The sequence below is a fragment of the Dipodomys spectabilis genome, unplaced genomic scaffold (assembly GCF_019054845.1).
Source record: "Dipodomys spectabilis isolate Male_0828 unplaced genomic scaffold, ASM1905484v1 ptg000083l, whole genome shotgun sequence".
In the NCBI taxonomy this organism is placed as follows: domain Eukaryota; kingdom Metazoa; phylum Chordata; class Mammalia; order Rodentia; family Heteromyidae; genus Dipodomys; species Dipodomys spectabilis.
In genome coordinates, this window is record NW_024870760.1 from 1,921,631 (window position 1) to 1,943,410 (window position 21,780).

At 40.4% G+C, this 21,780-nt stretch overlaps 1 protein-coding gene across 1 annotated transcript in view; it reads right to left on the reverse strand.

Annotated features, from left to right (window-relative positions):
- The window catches only part of Piezo2 (piezo type mechanosensitive ion channel component 2), a 275,550-nt gene that overhangs the window by 222,756 nt on the left and 31,014 nt on the right, over positions 1-21,780 (reverse strand). Inside the window, exon 3 of the mRNA XM_042683691.1 lies at positions 3,674-3,716. Within this exon, the coding sequence (XP_042539625.1) occupies positions 3,674-3,716 (43 nt within the window). The remainder of the gene's footprint in view (positions 1-3,673; positions 3,717-21,780) is intronic.

The window sequence follows — 21,780 nt, forward strand, 5'->3', positions numbered from 1 at the left end:
AGAACATTTAGGTGGACATGTTAAATTGTAACCTACTTGTACAACCTTTTGAAGTTCAGGAAATAACAGAAATAGAAAACCATTGAGACTATTTTGTTGTGTTGATAGCAATATTGTAATATTATGTTGGAGGTGACACATAAGATATGTGCTTCCTTTCCAGGGTTCAACACATCTCTAAATGTAGGGAGTCCTAAAATAAAATAAGAAAGGAGATACAATTGTTTGTAAGACAGTGATTTCAGTAGTCTGAAATCACTGTTTCAATCACAGAAAGGGTGACAATGTATATAATGTGTATAATATTATCTCTGAATATATATGTATATGTATGTATTTATGTGTATATATGTGTGTGTGTGTGTGTGTGTGTGTGTGTGTGTGTGTGTGTGTATAGCCACAGGGTTTCTGAAATTCAAATGGCTGAATGCCTCTCCCCTGGGACAGCCCATCACATCCCAGCAAACATTACCCAAAGAGGGCCAGTGGATTCCCCCCCACCCCGCATCTCAGCAAACATTACCCAAGGAGGGCCAGTGGGATGGTCCCCAGGTCTTCCTTTGGGTTATCCAATATAAAGTACAAGCCATCTGTGCTTTCTTATTCTTGGAGAAAGCTTTGAAGCTTCAGGTGACAACATTACTTCTTTCCCTTCAAGTATGATCACTTTAACATAATCTAGTAGATTAGCAGATGTCAAAGAGGACACAACATTGAAAGGGCCAGTGCTCTTAGGATTACTCTCAAGTCCCAGGGATAGAACTCAGGGCATAGGGCTTGTTAGGCAGAAGCTCTACCACTGAGCTATGCCTCTAGTTCATTTGCCTTTGGTTGTTTCAAGGTAGGATCTTTTTTATGCCTGAGCTGCCCTTGGCTGTAATCCTAATACTTGTGTATTCTCACATTGCTGGGCATGACAGGTGTTTGCCCTGGTGCCCAGCCATTGGGTGAGATGGAGTCTCATGAACTATAATGCCCTGATTGGCCCTGCACTGTGATCCCTCATCCTCATCTTCCAAACAACAAGGACTATAGGCTGCCTATGAAGCTCTCTGGTCCAACAACAAAATTGAGAAGTCACAGCAGCATTGTATGCCCTCCCCTTGCCAAATCTATAAGGGCCAATGATGGTGCTTTGCAAGAAGTCTGAAAATGTGTACAGAGAAATAAGGGAATCTTGGAATCCATCAACAGATGGAGGGAAGGAGTAGAGTAGGGCTGCAGAAGGGTGTTCTCTATTGCTACTGGAGAAAGGGTGCAATTTTAATGGTTTTCTTATTTCTTAATTTAATTACTTTCTTTTGCCCATACTGGGTCATGAACTCAGGGCCTGGGAGCTATCCTTTAGCTTTTTTGCTCAAGGTTGGTGTTCTACCATTTGAGCCAGACTTCTACTTTTGGCTTTTTGCAGGTTAGAGATAAGAATCTCATAAACATTTCTGCCCAAGCTGGTTTCAAACCACAGTCCTCAGATCTCAGTCTTCTGAATAGCTAGGATTACAAGTGTGAGCCACTAGCATCCTGCTTATTATTGTAGGGGGGGAAGGGTCTCCTAGACTGTTAAGGTCCCAGACTGTGTGAGAAAAACTAAGCCAAGAAATTGACCCTTTACTAAAAACAAAGAGAGGCCATAAAGGGAGACCTTAAAACATTTCACACTCTCTCATACCCTGCCTAATTAGAATGGCACCTGCCTTGGCACATTGTATATCCTCCTGTAGCTATCTTTATAATAAATCTCCTGCAGCTGTCTTTGTAACAACCTCCAGCTTCAAGGGTACAGGGGCATATGACATTATGTTTCTGGAATGTACAGCCCTTATGAGTAAGAATATCTGCCTGCTTTGTGTGAGGACCCCAAATTCGAGAGCCAATTCAAACCAAGATGATAGGTTAGTTTAAACAGTTACTATGAGACAGACTGTAACTCCATTGGCCACTGACATAAATATACAATCTTTACATGTGTGTTACATTCCCGTTGGTCACCTGTGTGTGACCAGGCTTGACCACATGGATTTTTTTCTTTAAAAACCCTAGCTTGTGGGCCATTCAGGGTCGCAGTTTCAGCTCCAAAGTCTGTGCTGCGTCCCTGGCCGGTCAGCTATCCACTTCCCCAATAAAGTCATCTTTTTACATGAGGCTGTCTCTGAGTGGTGGACTCTTTTCCCCATAACAATTATTACTATTTTTATATACTCTCTATATACATTACATACTCTCTATATATTCTGTTTATTGAGGCTTGCTCAATACACTGAAAAACAAATTGTCCAAGCAGTACAAAGAACTAGTCTGAACACCAGAAAAAATAGAAAAGAACAAGTAAAATATACATTTAGACAAAATAAAATTAAAATACTTTTGTCTGTTAGGGCAATACCTACATTGGCAGTTGTGCAAAGAATGCTAAAAGCTCCAGGTCAGAGCCCTCCGCTTTGCTGTCACTGTGTCTCAGCTATGGGCTCCTTCAGGCTCTGCTGAGCCTGACCCACATTCCTAATGCTTGCAATGGATCCATCTTCTTTTCTTGGAGGAAAATGCTGATGTAAAGCTGCTGGCAGCTAATAGTGATAAGGTCCCAATTTTTCCTACTACTGATTTTAATAATTGGGGTACAGGTCAATATTTGTACAAATTTCTCTAGACAATAATCACACACAGGATGGTAAAAGTTGGGGAGAGTCAGCTCCATTTCCAGAAATTCTCTATAGCCACTTAGTCAGGATCACAGTGCCAGGAGTGTTTGCACACACTGCTTCATTTACTCTCTATATCCCCCCTGAGTGCAGGCCAGGTTTTTCACAAAGATCTGGAGCCTCAGGAAGATAAAAGGAAGAAGGAAGACTCACCTAAGGCCAAACAGACCCTTTAAAGCACTTAGGACACTGGCCTAAGAAAACCATCCTATCACTCAGGGTAATTTTAAACTTTTCTTCTCTTAGTGCTCTTTCCAAGTCACCTTGGAGTGACAAGATCATCTTGTGACAGCAGCAGAAAACTGCCTTCTTATTGTGACCAGACACCATCCTATAACCCAGGATAAACATCAACCATTAAACTGGAGCACACTTTTTGATCATGACCATCTGATCACATATACCTGGCTCCTTCCCCCATCTTCCTTTACTTAAACCTAAAACTTACCTGTATTCCTAGCTACTCAGGAGGCTGAGATCTGATGATCAAGGTTCAGAAGCCAATCCAGGCAGAAAAGTCTGTGCAACTCCTATCTCTAATTAAGCAGCAAAAAAGGAGGAAATGGAGCTGTGGTTCAAATGATAGAGTGCCAACCTTGAGCAAAAAGCTAAGCAAGAGCATAGGACCTTGAGTATAAATCTTAATACTAACACACACACACACACACACACACACACACACACACACACACACACACACACACACTCCCCTAAAATTTATGCAAATATCCTGAAGATAATCCCAGGGTCACAGAGCCTCCCTGTCTTCCCAACATGGCTACATTCCACTAAATTTCCTTTCTCTAATGTTCACCAGTCTCTTTAATTTGTGTGTAGGGATAGGGATGGAAAACCCAGCTCAGTCTGTTTGAGACCCTTAGAGTTGGGGCTTTTCACCCCAAACTAGGATTTCATGTTAATCTATCATGGAAAAACCACTTAGAATAAAGTGGAATGTGCTGACTCCAGCTTACCTTTCAAAGCCAATCTGCCGAAATGTCTTCTCCCATGTGGAACCTGTAAGGGAAGGAGAAGTGGTCAGTGCATTTCAGGTCTCAGACAAGCCTGTAAGCCTGTCCTGTTGCTTCTCAGGGGGCTTGACATTCCATTCCCATGAAATGATTTGATTTTCCCCTCTGCAGCCTGCAGGTGGCCCTTGTGTTTTGGTCATTTTATTTTATTTTGTAATTGGCAGTGCACATTTGCCCTGTGAATGGTGAGATGAGGGTAAAGAGCATAATCATCACCTAAATATAGATAATTTCTTTGTGGGACATTCAAAGTCATTGCTTCTTGTTATTTGGGGACATACAATAAATTATTGTTAACTATCATCATCTTACTATGCAAATCAGCGGCAAAGTATTTCTTATTGAACTTTGTATCTAGTAGCCACACACTTGGCCACACCATCCATTTCCTTCTTTAGCATCTGAAGATTATGGTGAGACAAAAGGTGAAAGATTTGGCAGATAGGGAGATACCAGACCATGACCAGGTGGAGATAACACCGCTTCCTCTTTCTGAAGACAAGATCCCTGCTGGCCATAGAACAGACCCATGCAGGGGAGAGGTGCTTCTTCCTTTGGGATGAGGAGAACAATGTCCTAGCCAGATTCCAGAACAGCTGAGACTTGCCCCAAGAGCTATAGAGAAGAACTCCATGAGCCTACATTGGGCTACTGATTTATGGGTCTCCTCTGGCTCTTTTTAGTGAGAATTCTGTACTCTTCTTCTCCCTCCAGTCAGAAGTCCTGGTTGGGGCTTATACCAAACCAACTATTATAATTAAAAGGCTGTCTGCACATCCCTGGCTTTTTAGTTACTTTCTTTTTTTTTTTTTTCTTGTCGGTCGTGGGGCTTGAACTCTGGACCTGGGTGCTGTCCCTCAACTCTTCAGCCCAAGCCTAGCACTCTACCACTTAAGTACAGTGTCACTTCTGGTTTTCTGTGGTTTTATTGGAGATAAGAGTTTCACAGATTTTCCTGCCCGGGCTAGCTTTGAACCCCGATCCTCAGATCTTAGCCTTCTGAGCAGTTAGGATTACAGGCATGAGCCACTGCACCTGGCTGGCTTTTTACTTTCAATTAAGCATTACCCACTTTTCCTACTTCATAATTCTTTCTTTGGTGTAGAAAGAACCCAAGACCTCCTAGACTGATCAACAGTTGTATTCTCCACTTCCAGGAGATAAGCCTTTCAGATTCTGCATATGGACAGAGCAGAAGTACACAAACGGGATTCCATCAAACCACAAAGTTTTGAAACAATCACCCTTCTGAACTTCTAAATATATCCATCTTAGAAGAATATGAATAAAACTCTTTTGCTAGAAACAATTTTTAAAAAAGCTGGGTGGGGCAAATACTTGAAACCCCATCTCAATCTATCGCTGGGCTCAGTGGCATAAACCTGTTTTTCCAAATATAATAGAAGCATAAAATAGGTAGACTGTAGCTCAGGTGCCAGGTCAGGAAGTAAAACTTAGCCAGTGGCTCACGCCTGTAATCCTAGCTACTTAGGAGGCTGAGATCTGAGGATCGTGATTCAAAGCCAGCCTGGGCAGGAGAGGCCATGAGGCTCTTATCTCCAATTAACCACCAGAAAACTGAAGGGGTGCTGTGGCTCAAGTGGTAGAGTGCTAGTCTTGAGCTGAAGAGCTCAGGGACAGTGCCCAGACACAGAGTTCAAGCCCCACGACTGACAAAAAAAAGAGCTAGGGGCATGCCTCAAGAGATACAACACCTGTCTAGCAAGTTCATGACACTCAGTTCAAACTCCAGTATTGGAAAGAAAGAAAAAAGAAGAAGAGGGAAGGGGAGGAGAGGGGTGGGAAAGGAAGGAAGAAAGGAGGAAAAGGAAGGGGAGAGGAGAGTGAGTTTTGCACTGTAACATTCAAGTCTTATCTCAGTTGGCTGCTAGCCAGGTGACACTGAATCTCCAATCATTGTACATCACGTCTTCTTGTTAATAAGGTTGGATCATGAGTTTAATATTTCACTTTTTAAAAAAGAACATGAAGGCAAGGCACCAGGGGCTCAGGCCTATAAATCCTAGCTACTCTGGAGGCTGGGATCTAAGGATCATAGTTCAGAGCCAGCCTGGGCAGGAAAGTCTGTGAGATTCTTATCTCTACAAAATTATAAAAAAAGCTGAAATGGAGCTGTAGCTCAAGTGGTAGAGTACTAGCCTTGAGCAAAAGAAATTCAGAGATAGTGCTCAGGCCCTGAGTTCAAGCCCCAGGACCAGCACCAACAAAAACCCCAAAACAAAAAACTTTTAAGCTAACAGTTTTTCGTTAGGAGAATGCAAAACTGCTATTTCAAGTCTGCAAATTTCCATGTAATAATGCTTCCTTACTTGGCAGGCATATAATAACTTGATATAAAAATGTGCTAATTTGGGCTGGGAAGGTGGCTCAGTGGTAGAGTGTTTGCCTTGCATGCATGAGACCCTGGGTTCGATTCCTCAGCACCACATAAGCAGAAAAAAAAAGGTGGAAGTGGCACTGTAGCTCAAGTGGTAGAGCACTAGCCTTGAGGTGAAGAGCTGAGGGACAGCGCCCAGGCCCAGAGTTCAGGCCCCAAGACCAGACCTCCCCCCCCAAAAAAAAGAAATGTGCTAATTTATATCAAATATCATTAAAAATCATTGTGGAGGTGATGTACAATCAGGTACTGAGTACATTTCTTTTTGATCAGTGCCACCCTTCCTTCAACTATCATTTTAATAAAAAACTTCTACATGTGTCAAAGTTTGGGTAACTTGAATTAATTTTTCATTTTTGAGACTCAATCAGTGGCAAAGTACTTTGAATATTTACCCATGCTTCCCTTAATTCCTCATGTGTGATATGCTGGTTGATGGCCACAGCAGAGTAGTAAGCCAGTTACCAATCCATACTGCTTTTTTGAGAATGTACTTTCTGAGAAAGTACTGTCACAAGATGCAGCAATACTTCATTCACCTCAGGCTACTAACAATATCTTCTGCTGCTCTTCCTACAGTCAAAGTGAGTGGGGATGGTGTTTGAGTTTCTTACAAACTCTGCCTCAAATGGTTTATCTTTATGTGACCCCAAAGGATATTTGTCTCTGGGGAGAAAGAAGTAGTCCCCAGGGAGTCAGGGCTAGTCCCCAGGGAAACACAGCTAGAATCCTCAGGGACACAGAACTAGTTCATAGAAAGTGTGGAGATGTCATTTTACCTCTAGATTGGGTCTCTGATCATAGTAGTGTTTAAATCTTTGTATTAAATAATTAAGGATTACACTTTGGATATGAACTATACATAAATTTGCAACAGATTCAAGCTCATATTCTTGGATGATATTACTTGGATCCACTTGAGTCCCAATGTGGTTTACTGAGTAAGAGGGAAAGACCAAGATTTCAACTAACCAGCCTAGGGATTTCTCTTGTTGCCTAGTCCAATGAATGTCCTGAAAAAACATTAAGACTCCTATCTCAAACCAGGGACCAGTGATTCATGCCTATAATCCTGGTTTAAGGAAATGAAGAAGGAGAGGATTCAGGTTCAAGGACAGCCTAAGCAGAAAAGTTTGAGAGATGCTTTTCTTCAACCCATAGTGGACCCAAGCTATGTGCGAGGCTGAGAATGAGGGGTTTGTGGTTCTAGTCTAGCCTGGCCCATAAAATTTTGGGAACTCATCTCCACAGAAGGAAGCTGGTTGTGGTGATGGGCACTCATGATCCCAGCAACACCTGAAACCCTAAAAGCAGTTGAGTTAAAGCTCATTCACATGCCCACACTGGCAAGTGAGACCCTATCTCAAAAACAACCTGTGAGAACAGGCTGGAGGCACAACCCAAGTGGTAGAGCACCAACCCAGCAAGCTTAAGGTTCTGAGTTCAAAACCTAGTACCCTCCCCCCCAAAAATATAGGGATTGTTCAAAGACAGTATGTGGTCCCTGGAGGCTTAATAGTTAAGACAGTTTTAAAGAACTCACAAGCTTTTAGATAGTGGCTACACTGTCTTCTGGGACTGCTGGACACTGCCTGGCCCAGGCTAGGAAGTGGGAGAGACAACAGACTGCTGGAGGAGAGCCAGAAGATCAAGTACAGCCAAGATTAAGGTTCCAGTGGTGGCAAAGTGAGGTGGTGAGAGGGTTCACTGCTGTTCTTGACTTCTCATGCCTTGAGTGAGCAACAAAACACCTTATAAATGTTCTATAGTTCCATTGTTCTCCAAAAGCTCATTTCCAACATAGTATCTAGTTAGTATCCCTGTTGCATTGGCTCACCCTTTGTCCATCCTTTCTGTGATTCCTCTTCCCTTCCCCAAATCAGATAAACTTATATACATTACAAAGGATACAAAAATCAGAGACAGAAACCATGGGGAATAAACCAGAGGAGAAAAAGATGAAAGACAAAAGAAATAATTGCAAACAATGCGCGCGCGCGCGCGCGCGCGCACACACACACACACACACACACACACAGAGAAAAAACAACCACACCAAAAACCTCTTCTTTCCATATCATAGAGATAATTTAAATTAACATCATTTTATGTGGTCCTATGTGCATAGCTATTGGGCTATTGTGAATTTCTGCTCTAACTATCTTACATATATACTAACTACAAATAGGGAAATCATGGAGCCTATGTTTTTTGGGGTCTGGCTTACTTCACTAAATATGATGATTTCCAAGTCTTTCCATTTCCTTATGAATGGGGTGATGTCATTCTTTCTGATGGAAGCATAGAATTCCACTACATATATATATATATATATATATATATATATATATATACACACACACACACACACACACACACACACACACACATATATATATTTCCATATCTCAAGATAATGTGATATATATATAATATATATATATCTCCATTCATCTACTGAGGGGCATCTGGGTTGGTTCCATATCTTAGCTATGGTGAATACTACTGCAATGAACATAGTTGTACTGGTGGCTTTAGTGTGGCCTTGTTTGTAATCATTTGGATAAATGCCCAGGAGTGGGATTGCTAGGTCCTAGGGGAGCTCTATGTTTAGTCCTTTGAGGAACTCCATATGGTTTTCCAGAGTGGTTGAACCAGTTTACATTCCCACCAACAGTGTAGTAGTATTCTCTTTGGGCCACATTCCTGCCAGCATCTGTTATTATTTGTTTTCTTGAATAATAGCCATTCTAACTCAGGTGAGGTAGAAGCTCAACGTAGTTTTTGATCTGCATTTCCTTAATGGCCAGAGATGTTAAGCATTTCTTCATGTGTCTATTGCCATTCTTATTTCCTCTAAGGCAAGAGACAAGGGGATCGAAATAGTGAAAGAAGAAGAAAAACTCTCCCTCTTTGCAGATGACATGATCCTGTATTTAAAGAACCCCATAGATTTCTCTCCCAAGTTACTTGAGCTGATCTGAAATGTGACAAAGTAGCAGGGTATAAAATTAACCCAAGGGCTGGGAAGGTGGCTCAGTGGTAGAGCACTTGCCTTGCATGCCTGAGGCCTGGGTTCGATTCCTCAGCACCACATAAGCAGAAAAAAAGCCGGAAATGGCGCTGTGGCTCAAGTGGTAGAGTGCTAGCCTTGAGCTGAAGAGCTGAGGGACAGCGCCCAGGCCCAGAGTTCAGGCCCCACAACTGGACCCCCTCCCCCCCCCCCAAAAAAACAAATAAAATTAACCCAAAAAATCAATAGATTTTCTGTATGCCAAAAATGAGAAAAGCAAGGAAAGCAACTCCTTTTGTAATAGCCTCCAAAAAAAAAAAAAATACAATACCTAGGAATTAACCAAAAGTGTGAAGGACTTCTATGATGAAAACTTTTTAAAACCTGAAAAATGAAATTAAAGCAGATTTAAGAAAGTAGAAGACCTCCCATGCTCCTGGACTGGGAGGATTAACATCATGGAAATTACAATACTGCCAAAAGCTATCTACAAATTCAATACAATACCCAGCAATATTCTAACAACATTCTTTTTTTTTATTGTGAAAATACTGTACAGAGGGGTTACAATTACATGGGCAAGATAGTGAGTACATTTCTTATGAAGCATTGTAGCCTCCTCCTTTGTTTCCCCTTCCCATCCCTTCCCAGCCTCCCCCGGCCCCCCGCACCCAATCCTCCCCCCGCCCCACCAAAGTTGTAAAGTTCGTTTTCGACATGACAACTTGTACTTCTCATTGTTGCAACGGGTCCACCTGTATCCTTATTTAAACGACTTGTTTTTCCCCTTCCCCTCTACAAATTATACCGACATCAAATACAGTGAAAGAGGGTCTAACAACATTCTTTGATGAAATAGAAGAGCCCAAATAGCAAAAACAATCCTTAGCAGGAAGAATATTACTGGAATACTATCAATACCAAACTTCAAACTGTATTATAAAGCTGTAGTTATAAGAAATTGCTTTGGGGACTGAGAAGGTGGTTCAATGGTAGAGTGCTTGCCTTGCATGCATGTGGCCTGGGTTCGATTTCTCAGCACCACATAAGCAGAAAAAGCTGGAAGTGTTGCTGTGGCTCAAGTGGTAGAGCACTAGCCTTGAGCTGAAGAGCTAAGGGTAGCGCCCAGGCCCAGAGTTCAAGCCCCACAACCGACAAAAAAATCGTTTTGTCCTGGAACATGAACAGGCCTAAGGACAAACGGAATAGCATTGGAGACCCAGACATGATTCCACACTCCTATGGCCACCTAATATTTGATAAGGGAGCCAAAATCATCAGATGGAAGAAAGACAGCCTCTTCAACAAATGGTGCTGGCAGAATTGGCCATACTTGGTAGAAAACTGAAGTTAGATCTAATATCTATATCTATCTCCTTATATATCACCTTGCACCAGAATCAACTTCAAATGGATCAAAGACCCCGAGGTAAGACCCCGAGGTAAGAGCAGATAACCTGAAAATATTACTGGAAGGGATAGGGGAAACACTAGGGTTTCTACACACAGGTTGAAACTTCCTAAATAAAGATCAAATAAATGGGATCACATTAAACTGCAGAGCTTCTCCATGGCAAAATGACATAGCTAGCAAGATAAATAGAAAGCCCACCAACTGGGAGAAGATCTTTACTAAATATACAACAGACAAGGGCCTCCTATAAAAACTATACTTAGAGATAAAACATTAAGCCCCCCAAACCAAGTCCTGCAAGAAACAACTACCCCATTAATAAGTGAGCTAAAAAATTAAGAAGAGACTTCTCTGTTGCTCTACCATTTGAGCCACATCTCCAATTCTGGCTTTTTGTTGGCAAACTGGATAAAAAGTCTATTGACTTTTCTGACTGGACTGCCTTGGAACTGAGTTCCACAGATCTCAGCCTTCTGATTACAAGTGATTACCAGTGTGAGCCAGCAGCCCTTGTCTGAAACCCTTTCTCCTCTTCCTCTTTCTTTTCCTCTTCTTCCTCTTCTTCTTCGATGATGATAATGCTGATGATGATAATGTAGCTATACAAAGGGATTACAATTTCCTAAGTCAGGTTATGAATACAATTCCTCTTGGTCAATGTCACCTCTTCCTTTGTTCTCACCCATCTTCCCCTTCCTGTCTCTATCCTCAAGTGACATGTTTCATATTTTGAAGCCTTCTTTCATAATAGATTATTGTAAAAATAAAATAAGAAAATGATTTTGTTATACAGTACTAATAAACTTGGAATATGAAATTTTAATTAAGAAATAGATCCCTCTTCATACTAGTAAGAAATGTAAATTTAGTTGGTCAGGAGAAGTCAATAGTTTGGGGCCAAGTATCCTAGTACTGTTTAGAACAGAACATTATTCAGCCTCTCAGCCAAGTGCAGTAGAGATGAGAATATGACTTGCACTGCTGAATAGAACTAAATCTCATTAGTGATTTGAGTGTCTTATATTCCCTGAACTCATCACGCGAGCAGTCATCTTGATCTGCTCAGAATATAGGACTGGATATATTGGAATATGGTTTCTGCCCTTAACTTTCAAATACAAAAAAGGTTTAGGGTTTACGTGTGTTGTGAGTTCTCAGCCTGCTGAAACAAGAAGCACACAATAAAAGGACAGACATATCCAGATCCTTTGGCACAAAAACTATTTTTGGCAGCTCATTATTCAGTTACTGTGGAATTCTTTTAAAGCCATTAACCATCCCTTTACTTGGTAAGGGGATACTACTCTCCATTGCCAAAGCAGTCCAAACCTGAGGAAACAAAAGCGACTGGCAGACTTTCTTGCTTAGGACATTTCTAAATGAGATTTACAGTGCCTTCATCTATGTTGCTTGGTGAAGTCCCAGTAACCCACAGACATCTGGGATCTAAAATATTAAATGGAAAACTTCTAGCAAGAAATGGCTCATATGTTTTAAATACTTTTTAGTATAGGAGATTGCTGTAATTGCTTTAGTTTGTTACTATTTTTAACCCTACTGTTCTAATTAATAAATGACACAATATCATAGTTGTGTACATGGAAAGCAAACAGCATAGTCCTGAGTTTCAGACATCATGGGAGGAGGGGATCTTAGAATGTGCACCCCATAGGCAGGGATGGGGGATGGGACACTACTGCAGTACACAGAGCTCTAAAATATACCACACTTTTTAAGATAAAGCAAGCGGTGCTAACAGAAAAGGATAGGATTTAACCTATGGAATAGATAGCATACATGAGAGTGAGTTTTCTTTTCCAATCTTAGATGAGCTTACTAGAAACAATGAACTATGATTCTTCACTTTGAAACACCACTAATAGAATGGAAATCTAGAGCAACGATGAGAGACCATTTTGAGTAAAGCAACCCTGCCTTCTCATCCTTCACTGACCAATGCATTCTGAGTCTGCTCCTGTGCATATCCTGGTGACCAAACACCCTGAACGCCTCAGAACTGACAGGAAAAAGGCCTCCCAGTAGATACTTTCTGTAGCAAAAAATGCATTTGTAACTGGTCTCTTACTAATTGTCCATCTTCAACCCCACCTCTGTCTCCTTAGCAGACAGATATTATTGGTATGTTAATTTGGGGAAGAACTTCAGCTCTAGATTAAAATTATGGTTAAAGCTGGCTAATAATGATCCAAATTGCTTTTCTTTTTTATTTTATTTTTTTGTCGGTCATGGGACTTCAACTCTGGGCCTGGGCACTGTCCCTGAGCTCTTCAGCTCAAGGCTAGCACTCTACCACTTGAGCCACAGTGCCACTTGCAGTTTTCTTAGTGGTTTATTGGAGATAAGAGTCTAACAGACTTTCCTGCCTGGGCTGGCTTTGAACTGCAATCCTCAGATCTCAGCGTCCTGAGTAGTTAGGATTACCGGTGAGCCACCAGAGCCTGTCTAAAATTGCTTTTCGTGTCACCTAATACCATATATAGTTAGTTAGATAGACAGATAGACAGACAGACAGATAGGTAATATGCACATATATATCATATATCAGACACATACATATCATATATACACAATGCCCTATCTATCTATCTATCTATCTACTACCTATCTATCTACTATCTATCTATCTATCTATCTATCTATCTATCTATCTATCTATCTATCTATCTATCTATCTATCTATCTATCTTTGTCTTTCCTTTTGCTAACATCTGGGTGTGAGTTCCAGAATTCATGCATTGGTAACTTAACTCCCATATTCATGCTTGGTGGTATTTGGTGGTAGGGTCAGGAAGTTACTAGGATTAAAGATTAAATAAAGTCAGAGCAGGATCCTCCTGATTATATTAGTAGTTCTTTTAAAAAAAATAGGGGGGCTCTAAATGTGGTTTGGTGGTAGAGTGTTTGTTTAGCATGCTTGAAACCCTGGGGTTGATTCCTCAGTAACACATAAACAGAAAATGGCAGAAATGGCCCTGTGGCTCAAGTGTTAAGAGTACTAGCCTTGAGCAAAAGAAGCTCAGGGACAATGCCCAGGCCCTGAATTCCAGCCCCAGGACTGGAGCAAGTGAGCGAGGGGCGGGGAGGGGGGGGGAAAGAATCTCATTATGTGGTACCCTCAGCCAGGCTATGAGATCTAGCAAGAAGGCCCCAATAGATTTTACAGAAGCTAAATAAACTTTTATTCTTTATAAATTACCCAGCTTGCAGTATGCAAGCATAGTAGCAGAAAACGGACTGGTTTTTGTTCCTTATTCTCTATAATCTTTCTCTTACTCCATTTGAGTATACTATATAATTCAAAATATTTTACTCCTCTAAGTATTCTGTGTCTGAATATTACTCTTAAGATTGCATCTAACTGAGGTTGTCACAACATCTCTTTCTACATCATCTTTCTTTGAGAACCTGCAGATTATACTGTTAACTTTTTTCTTTCCTTCCTTCCTTCCTTCCTTCCTCCCTTCCTTCCTTCCTCCCTCCCTCCCTCCCTTCATTCCTTCCTTCTTTCTTTCCTTCCTTCCTTCCTTCCTTTCCTTCATTCTTTCCTTCCTTGTCCCCCCTCTCTCCTTCTTTCTTTCTTTTTTGTGCAGGTCCTAGGCTTGAACTCAGTGTCTAGAAGCTGTCCCTGAGTGTTTTGCTCAAGTCAAGAACCCTAAAACTCAGGCCACATGTTCACTTCGAGCTTTATGTGTGTGTGTGTGTGTGTGTGTGTGTGTGTGTGTGTGTGTGTGTGTGTGTGTAGAGAAGAGTCTCATGGACTTTCCTGCCCAGGCTGGCTTTTAACCATGATCCTTAGATCTCAGCCACCCGAGTAATTAGGATTACAGATATGAACCACCAGCACCCAGCTCCTGTTGATTGTTTTGAACACTCGATATGTGCAGCAAAGTGTAACTGTACAAATCCATGCTGAAAAATCCATGTTTGTGTATGAATGTGTTGCCCAGGGATGGTAGAATATGGTTGATTTTCTTTTATAAAATTTCTTGTAATTTTTCTGCAGTAGTAGTTCAAAATCACAGAGCTTTACTTGGAGCCACTCCTGTGATTTCTATTATCAATCCTGTTGCTGGCCCTCTAGATTTCCTTACACAGTTCCTTGCAAGCTTTCTCAGTTTTTAATGTGACATTAAGGGGGGTGGGATTCAACAGTTTCTTTGCAATTTACAACTATAGTTTTTCATAAATGTTATCAGTGGAAAAGCAAAATTCTCCATCTTCATATTATAAATTGGTAATTCACTTCACTAAGGTGTTTTCTTGCTAATTACAGGTATCATCTATTTTCTTTCAATCAACTTCTACAGAGAAAAGAAATCCTGATAATACAGGAAAAATGAAGTTAAATGGCACAGTGCATGGGCAGACAAGACATAGGTTTCTCCTTGAGTTTGTCACAGAACTGAGAGCCACTTGAACTTGGATCTGCCTTTGTGTTTTTGAATTAGCCAGCAGAAAAAGGAGTAATACTTTGCATAAATTGTTAGGTTCACCAGTGTATTTCTATGAAAGCATATTTTCATATGCTGTAGGGGCTGCCAAGCAGCCAAATACACCATCTGGCATAGAAACTGGTAACAAAACATTCAAATGTCAGGAAATAGCCACACGCTAGTACTTTCATTTACATCATCTTAAATCTCCCCTCTTTTGGGGGGGTCTGGTCGTGGGGCCTGAACTCTGGGCCTGGGCGCTGTCCCTCAGCTTTTCAGCTCAAGGCTAGCGCTCTACCACTTGAGCCACAGTGCCACTTCTGGCCTTTTTTTCTTTCTGCTTATGTGGTGCTGAGGAATTGAACTCAGGGCCTCATGCATGCAAGGCAAGCACTCTACCACTGAGCTACCTTCTCAGCCCCTAATATATATTTTTTATTGTAAAGATACTATACAGAGGAATTACAGTTACATGAGCAAGGTAATGAGTCCATTTCCTATCAAGCATTGTTATCCCCTTCTTTGTTTTTCCCTTACCATCTCTTTCCTCCCCTCCTCCCCAACTCCCCCCCCCCCCAACCAAAGTTAGAAAGTTCGTTTTCAACATAGTATCTTGTAAATCTCTTTGTTACAATGGGTCTTCCTGTATCTTTATTTCAGCATTTTGTTATTTCCCTTGCCCTCCACAAATTAGAAAAAATGTATATACAAGATTCAGGACACCAGAATCAAATACAGTGACAGCAGGGGTATGTCTAGGCTAAGCAGAAGAGGTCAAAGCTATGTACATATGACCATATAAGCTGATGCCAAGTGAAATGAACCCCAAGATAGGGACACAAGTGGTTTTATCTTTCTTTCTGTTCTTTTTAATGTACTTATAATAATGTACTATGTGACTTTCTTTTGTTTCTTTGTATGTTCTTCCCCCATGGTATAACCCCTGTTGTCATCTTAACTCTTGAAAGAAAAAGGTTTACATATGTAATAAAAGAAACAGAAGGTTTGACTACATATCAAACACAGAATGTAATGTGAACTTATAAGAGAAAATTGAGGGATTTTTCTCAGTTGACCAATATTGACATTTTCCAACTATTTAAATGATCTTGCATTGAATTTTAGTTGAAATCTACTAAACCACAGAATGACTGCTCTAATGCATGATATATACCCAAGCAATGCAATAGCAAGATATAGGGTTAAATAGAGAGATCTGAAAGATTTTCCAAGTACTATTTCCCAGATGATATTTGTCCTTAGATAGATTAAAAATGATAGTGAGCAAGACTTGGTGCACACATGTGAAATCCCATCACTCAGTCAGGGATGACAGGAAGACTGAGAGTTGGAAGCCAGCCCCTGGGAATCCCAATCTTATAAATGTCTTCACCCAAAACAAAACAAACCATACCAAACAAATAAAAAACTAAAGCACAGAGATAACATAAATATTTATTATCACTTAATTAATACCAAATGACCTAAATTATTAGTGTGTTTGCGTGCGTGTGCGTATGTGTGTGCACGCACATATGTGCTTGTACTGGGGCTTGAATATGGGGCCTCGGTGGTGCTGTCCCTTATCTTTTTCAATCAAGGCTGGAACTTAAACATTTGAGCTGGCTCCACTTCCAACTTCCTGCTGGTTAATTGGAGGTAAGAGTCTATAAGCTTTTCTGCCTGGGCTGGCTTCAAGCCTTCAGATCTGTTTCCTGAGTAGTTAGGATTATATATAGACATGAACCACTTGTTGCTCAGCCTACTTACTGGAGAATTAAATCATTCCTATCATGTAACATTTTCTATTTTTCAATTTATATGTTTTGATTCCAAAATGTGTGAACAAATATTGTATCCATTTCTTTGTTCTTTATGAAGCTTATAATACCCAATTATCTCAACACCAGCTAGGCAAGAATGAGAAGGATTTGGATGGAGTGACTTGCCACTTGCAAGGCCCACATCCATGCTTCCACCCAGTGCAAGCTGGAACAGCTTTCTTGGTGACATGCATCCTCCCACCCTCCCACCTGTGAGGCTGATGCAATAGACTTGTGAAAAAAAAAAACAACATTCAAGTTACTCCAAAAGGAGACACAAATCCCAATAATTAATTTCCTCATTAAATAATGGCTTTTAAAAATAAACTTGGTCCGGGTGCCAGTGGCTCACACCTATAGCTACTCAGCAGGCTGAGATCTGAGGTCATAGTTCAAAGCCAGTCCAGGCAGGACAGTCCATGAGACTCTTAGATCCAATAAACTACCAGAAAATCTGGAAGTGGAGCTGTGGCTCAAAATGGTAGAGTGCTAACATTGAGCAAAAAGACAGGGACAGTGCCCAGGCCCCGAGTTCAAGCCTCAAGACCAGGACTAGCACACACGCAGATGCACACACACACACACACACACACACACACACACACAAATAATCCTGGAGTATCAAATTTCTAGTGTAAGATTGACTGGTGGCCTTGCTTTTACCCAAATTACCACTAAAATGATGACAGACACTTTGAAAATGAGGAACATAGTCTCTCTCTCTCTCTCTTTCTTTCTCTCCCTCTCTCTCTGTCTCTCTGTATCTCTCTGTCACATACACACATACATACACAAACACACAAGCATGTAGCTATTTTCAAGAATCTTAGCGGAGCTGTCACTGGTAAGTTGATTTCACTGTACTGTGAATCTTAAAGTGTTCTATGCATGTCTCCTATGGAAACCAAGAAAACCAGCCATCCTTAAAGAACATACACTATTTGTCATTCTTTCCTCATTGTAGTCCCCTTAATTGAGAAACACACATATACACTAAACAAAAGCTGGGCAAACTGCCTTCTATACATGGATGTCTTATTCTGAGGAAGCCAAACTTTTGTTCTCATCCAAATCAGCAGCAGCAGGAACATCACCAGCATCAAACCTTCTTCTGACCTCTCTGACATCCAAATCTTTCCTAATCTAAGATATAACTGGACAGTGAGAGAAAAAAGGGGTAGAAGAGTGAGAGGAAGATAGGGAGAGAAGAGAGAGGAAGAGAATGAGAGAGACAAAGAAAGAGGACAAAAGAGTAAAAATGAGGGAAAATGGAAGAGAGCTATGGAGAGGAAGAGCACAGAAATGAGTTTCTATAGTGATGGACAGGAGGGGCCTCATGGCACAATGTTTTTAGGAAAGGGTAAACTTGTCAGTTGGCCATTTCCCAGCATGAACATGAGAAACAGCCTAAATATGCAACAATTATGAAATGTTTACATATACTGTTCAAATGTAGTAGGTAGTATCTAGCACTAAAATTAGATTTTAAGTAGAAAAAAGCACTGAGAAAAGTGAAGTTTATAGGCTTTATGTAGTTAGTGAAATTATACTTGACATGGTGTCATAACTTAAGCCCAAGTTTCCATCATTTTAGATGTCCTATTTGTTATGCTTTTACTTTGTTTTCTATTTTTTATGCTTCTACTTCAGCAAAAATGTTTAGATCTTTGACTACGATATGATAAAAAATAGAATCTGGAGATTACTCAACGTTTAAAGAGAAAGTTAAGAAAGAAGATTCAGCTGGGCACTAGTGGCTCATGCCTGTAATCCTAGCTACTTAGGAGGCTGAGATCTGAGGATCATGGTTCAAAGTGAGACCAGGCAGGAAAGTCCATGAGACTCTTACCTCCAATTAATCACCAGAAAACCAGAAGTAGAGCTGTGACTTAAAGTGGTAGAACATTAGCTTTGAGCAAAAAGAGCTCCATGACAGGGGTCCAGACCAAGTTGAAGCCCCAGAACCAACATATCCACACAGATAGTCCGACAGACAGTCTCTCTCTCTCTCTCTCTCTCTCTCTCTCTCTCTCTCACACACACACACACACACACACACACACACACACACACACACACACACACACGAATGAGAGTCCAATTTAAGCAAAAATGACCTTACAAATGATCTCTTACATCTTTAGCTTGCTTAGCATACATATTTCTGTGGGTTCCATCTGTAACACTGTAAAAATCAGTTAAATAAGTGAAAACTAATTTCAGTGGAATTACAGGAAAGCAGTGCCCAAGCACAATGCTCAGAACTGAGTGGGAAGACAGGACATGGAACATGGAGAAAGCAAAGACAGATTTCCCTTTTAAAGGCCAGGGTCAAACGAGATGGAGAGAAACGATTGAGTATGAGGGGCTGGAAGGGACAGCTGGAGATGACTGGGGACACAACAGTGTGAGCCAAGTAGGATGCAATTTGTGGGAGTCTTCATGAACTAAAGGAATAGGCTGAGCAGAGGTTGATGGCCAAGAGATAAGGAAGGATATGTCCAGATATCTCAGCAGAGAAAAGATTCTGATCAGGGACGGAGGATGTGCCTGGATCAGGTAGAGGGCTTGGAGAGCAGAGGAAACAGAAAAGGAAGACTGTACCATATATGCATCAGAGAATGGGTAGGTAACTCAGATTGTTTGAGGAAGACTCATGAACCATCCTATTTGAAAAGGCATAACATTGGACTGTACATTTAGATAAATATAGTTGGAAATAATCTATACATTGATCAGTCTTCCAGAGAACTAGAACATATAGAATACAAAATTGACTCAAAATAAGCCATATGTTGTAGACAGTTTAGAAAATACTTAAGAACATGACTATGTTCAAAATTATGGAGAATAAATATTTATTGTACAAGTCTGGAATGCTGAGATACCCCCAAACTGGCTTCATGATTTGCTCTGAAAGGAACTTCAAAAAATAAACTTCTGATATCTATTTGTTTCCTGCTTATTTCTGATAAAAGTTGATGATGGAAGACATTTCCATTAACTGATCACAGTTATTACAAAGCGATGTGCATAGGAGTTTGCTAAGTCCCCAAAGCATTACACTAGATCAGAAATTGATGCTGGATTTTCATCATAATCCTCTTGTCTAGCGCCAGCTCTCTGGTTGACTTGAAACCTAAGATGTTTGCATTTGATTCTATCCTGCTCAATCTTTCTTCAGCTCCATGATATGACTGCAGATTAACCTCCATGAGACAGGAAAACTGATAGGCAAATTACTTAATAAGTACAAATCACTAGAAAAGCATGCGTCTCCTACTCCAAGATACTTTCAGGAATATCAATCGGTCACAACTTCTTAACAATTTATGAGCAATCATGACATGGTCCAGCTCATCAGAGAACTGAATTTGAGCAAGGCATCAGGTATAGAATATCCCTTCGTAGGTTATCAGGAGCCAGGAAGCCTTGAGCCTTATATGTTGTAATGTATTTATGTACTAATATCTAATTTATATGTCTTTATTTTCTAGGTATTACACATAAAACTTCCCAGTATGCAACTATCTGGAACTCTAGTAGGTCAAATGACAATGACTCAGCTCTTGTAGTGAAAACAATTTGACTTTGAATGTCCACTCTACCATCATGCATCTGTCAGAATATACTCTATAAATCCATGGGTTAGTCATGACATCTCTAAAATGAGGGCCAACTCTGTTTATGCCAACTACAATCTAAATATTGCAGCACCTAGCACCAAGTAGAGAGTAAGTTGTGGTCACTATGAATATAATGTTCTCAACTATCTTTTCATTTTATTTTATATCTTTTATTGTCATTATTAAGGTGTACTACAGAGGGGTTACCAGTGCTCAGGTAATGAGCACATTTCTTTTTGCATAATGTCACCCTTTCCCTTGCTTTCTTCTAGTTTCCTGCTCCTGTCTCCACACACGTTTATTTTCTTCATAGTGTCTACTGCAGACCACTATTTTAAATGGACAGTGCTACAATACACATGATGCTCAAGAGCCTCAGACACTAACTGTATGGAATTCTAACATACACATGCATTCATGTGCATACACATACACACTTATACTTAAGCAAAATCATGGATTAAACACAGAGTAATAAGCTTTAGCATGTATCATTTCTCTTTTTAATTTGATATATTATCATGTTTTGTGGTTTCAGTTAACCCAGTTGTAGTAGATACTTTTAGTGTGTCTTTGCCTTTAAGTTTCTTAAAATTATGGGAAATGCATAGAAAATTTATTAGGGTCAATTCCATGTAAGTTTTTCATAAAGAGCTTACCAAGATTGGTGATTATGAAGAGGTCCTCTGAAAATGTCTCGTTAGAGACTCTGCCATTTCTGCAGGAGCCAAAAGAAAGTCTGCTGACATCACTTTTTGTGTCAAGGACACAAAAGCACTGAGGAAATGAGGATCATCAAAGTTGACCAACAAGGAATCTTAAGAAATACTTACAGAAGATGGCGTATTAATTGTTTTGATTCCACAAATGAAGAGTTAGATAACATAGGAAAAATTACATTTTGGAGAAAGAAAGGAAGAGAAAGTGTCATGAATCACAAGTGGGAATAAGACAGCAAAAAAGTACAGAGAAGGTGACAGAGAAAAGCTTCCAACACTCCCCAACCCCTTCCCTGGCTTTTTAGGAAAGTCACAGTACATTATATTGACAAAGTAAGCAGATAGTCCTGGTGTCTCAGTGACAAACTGACATTTTCATTTTGATTATCTCAATCCTGATTAGACTTTATATTTGTCAAGATTGATTCTGTAGTTGCTTTGTGCTTAAGTGTCAGAAATCATCTTTGAATTAACATTTTAGAAATATTTTGAGTAGTACTGTATAATTGAATCAACTGAACAGTCCATGGATGGATGAATGGATGAAGAAAATTTGGTATGTGTGCACTGGAATATTACACAGTCACCAAAAGCACACATTTA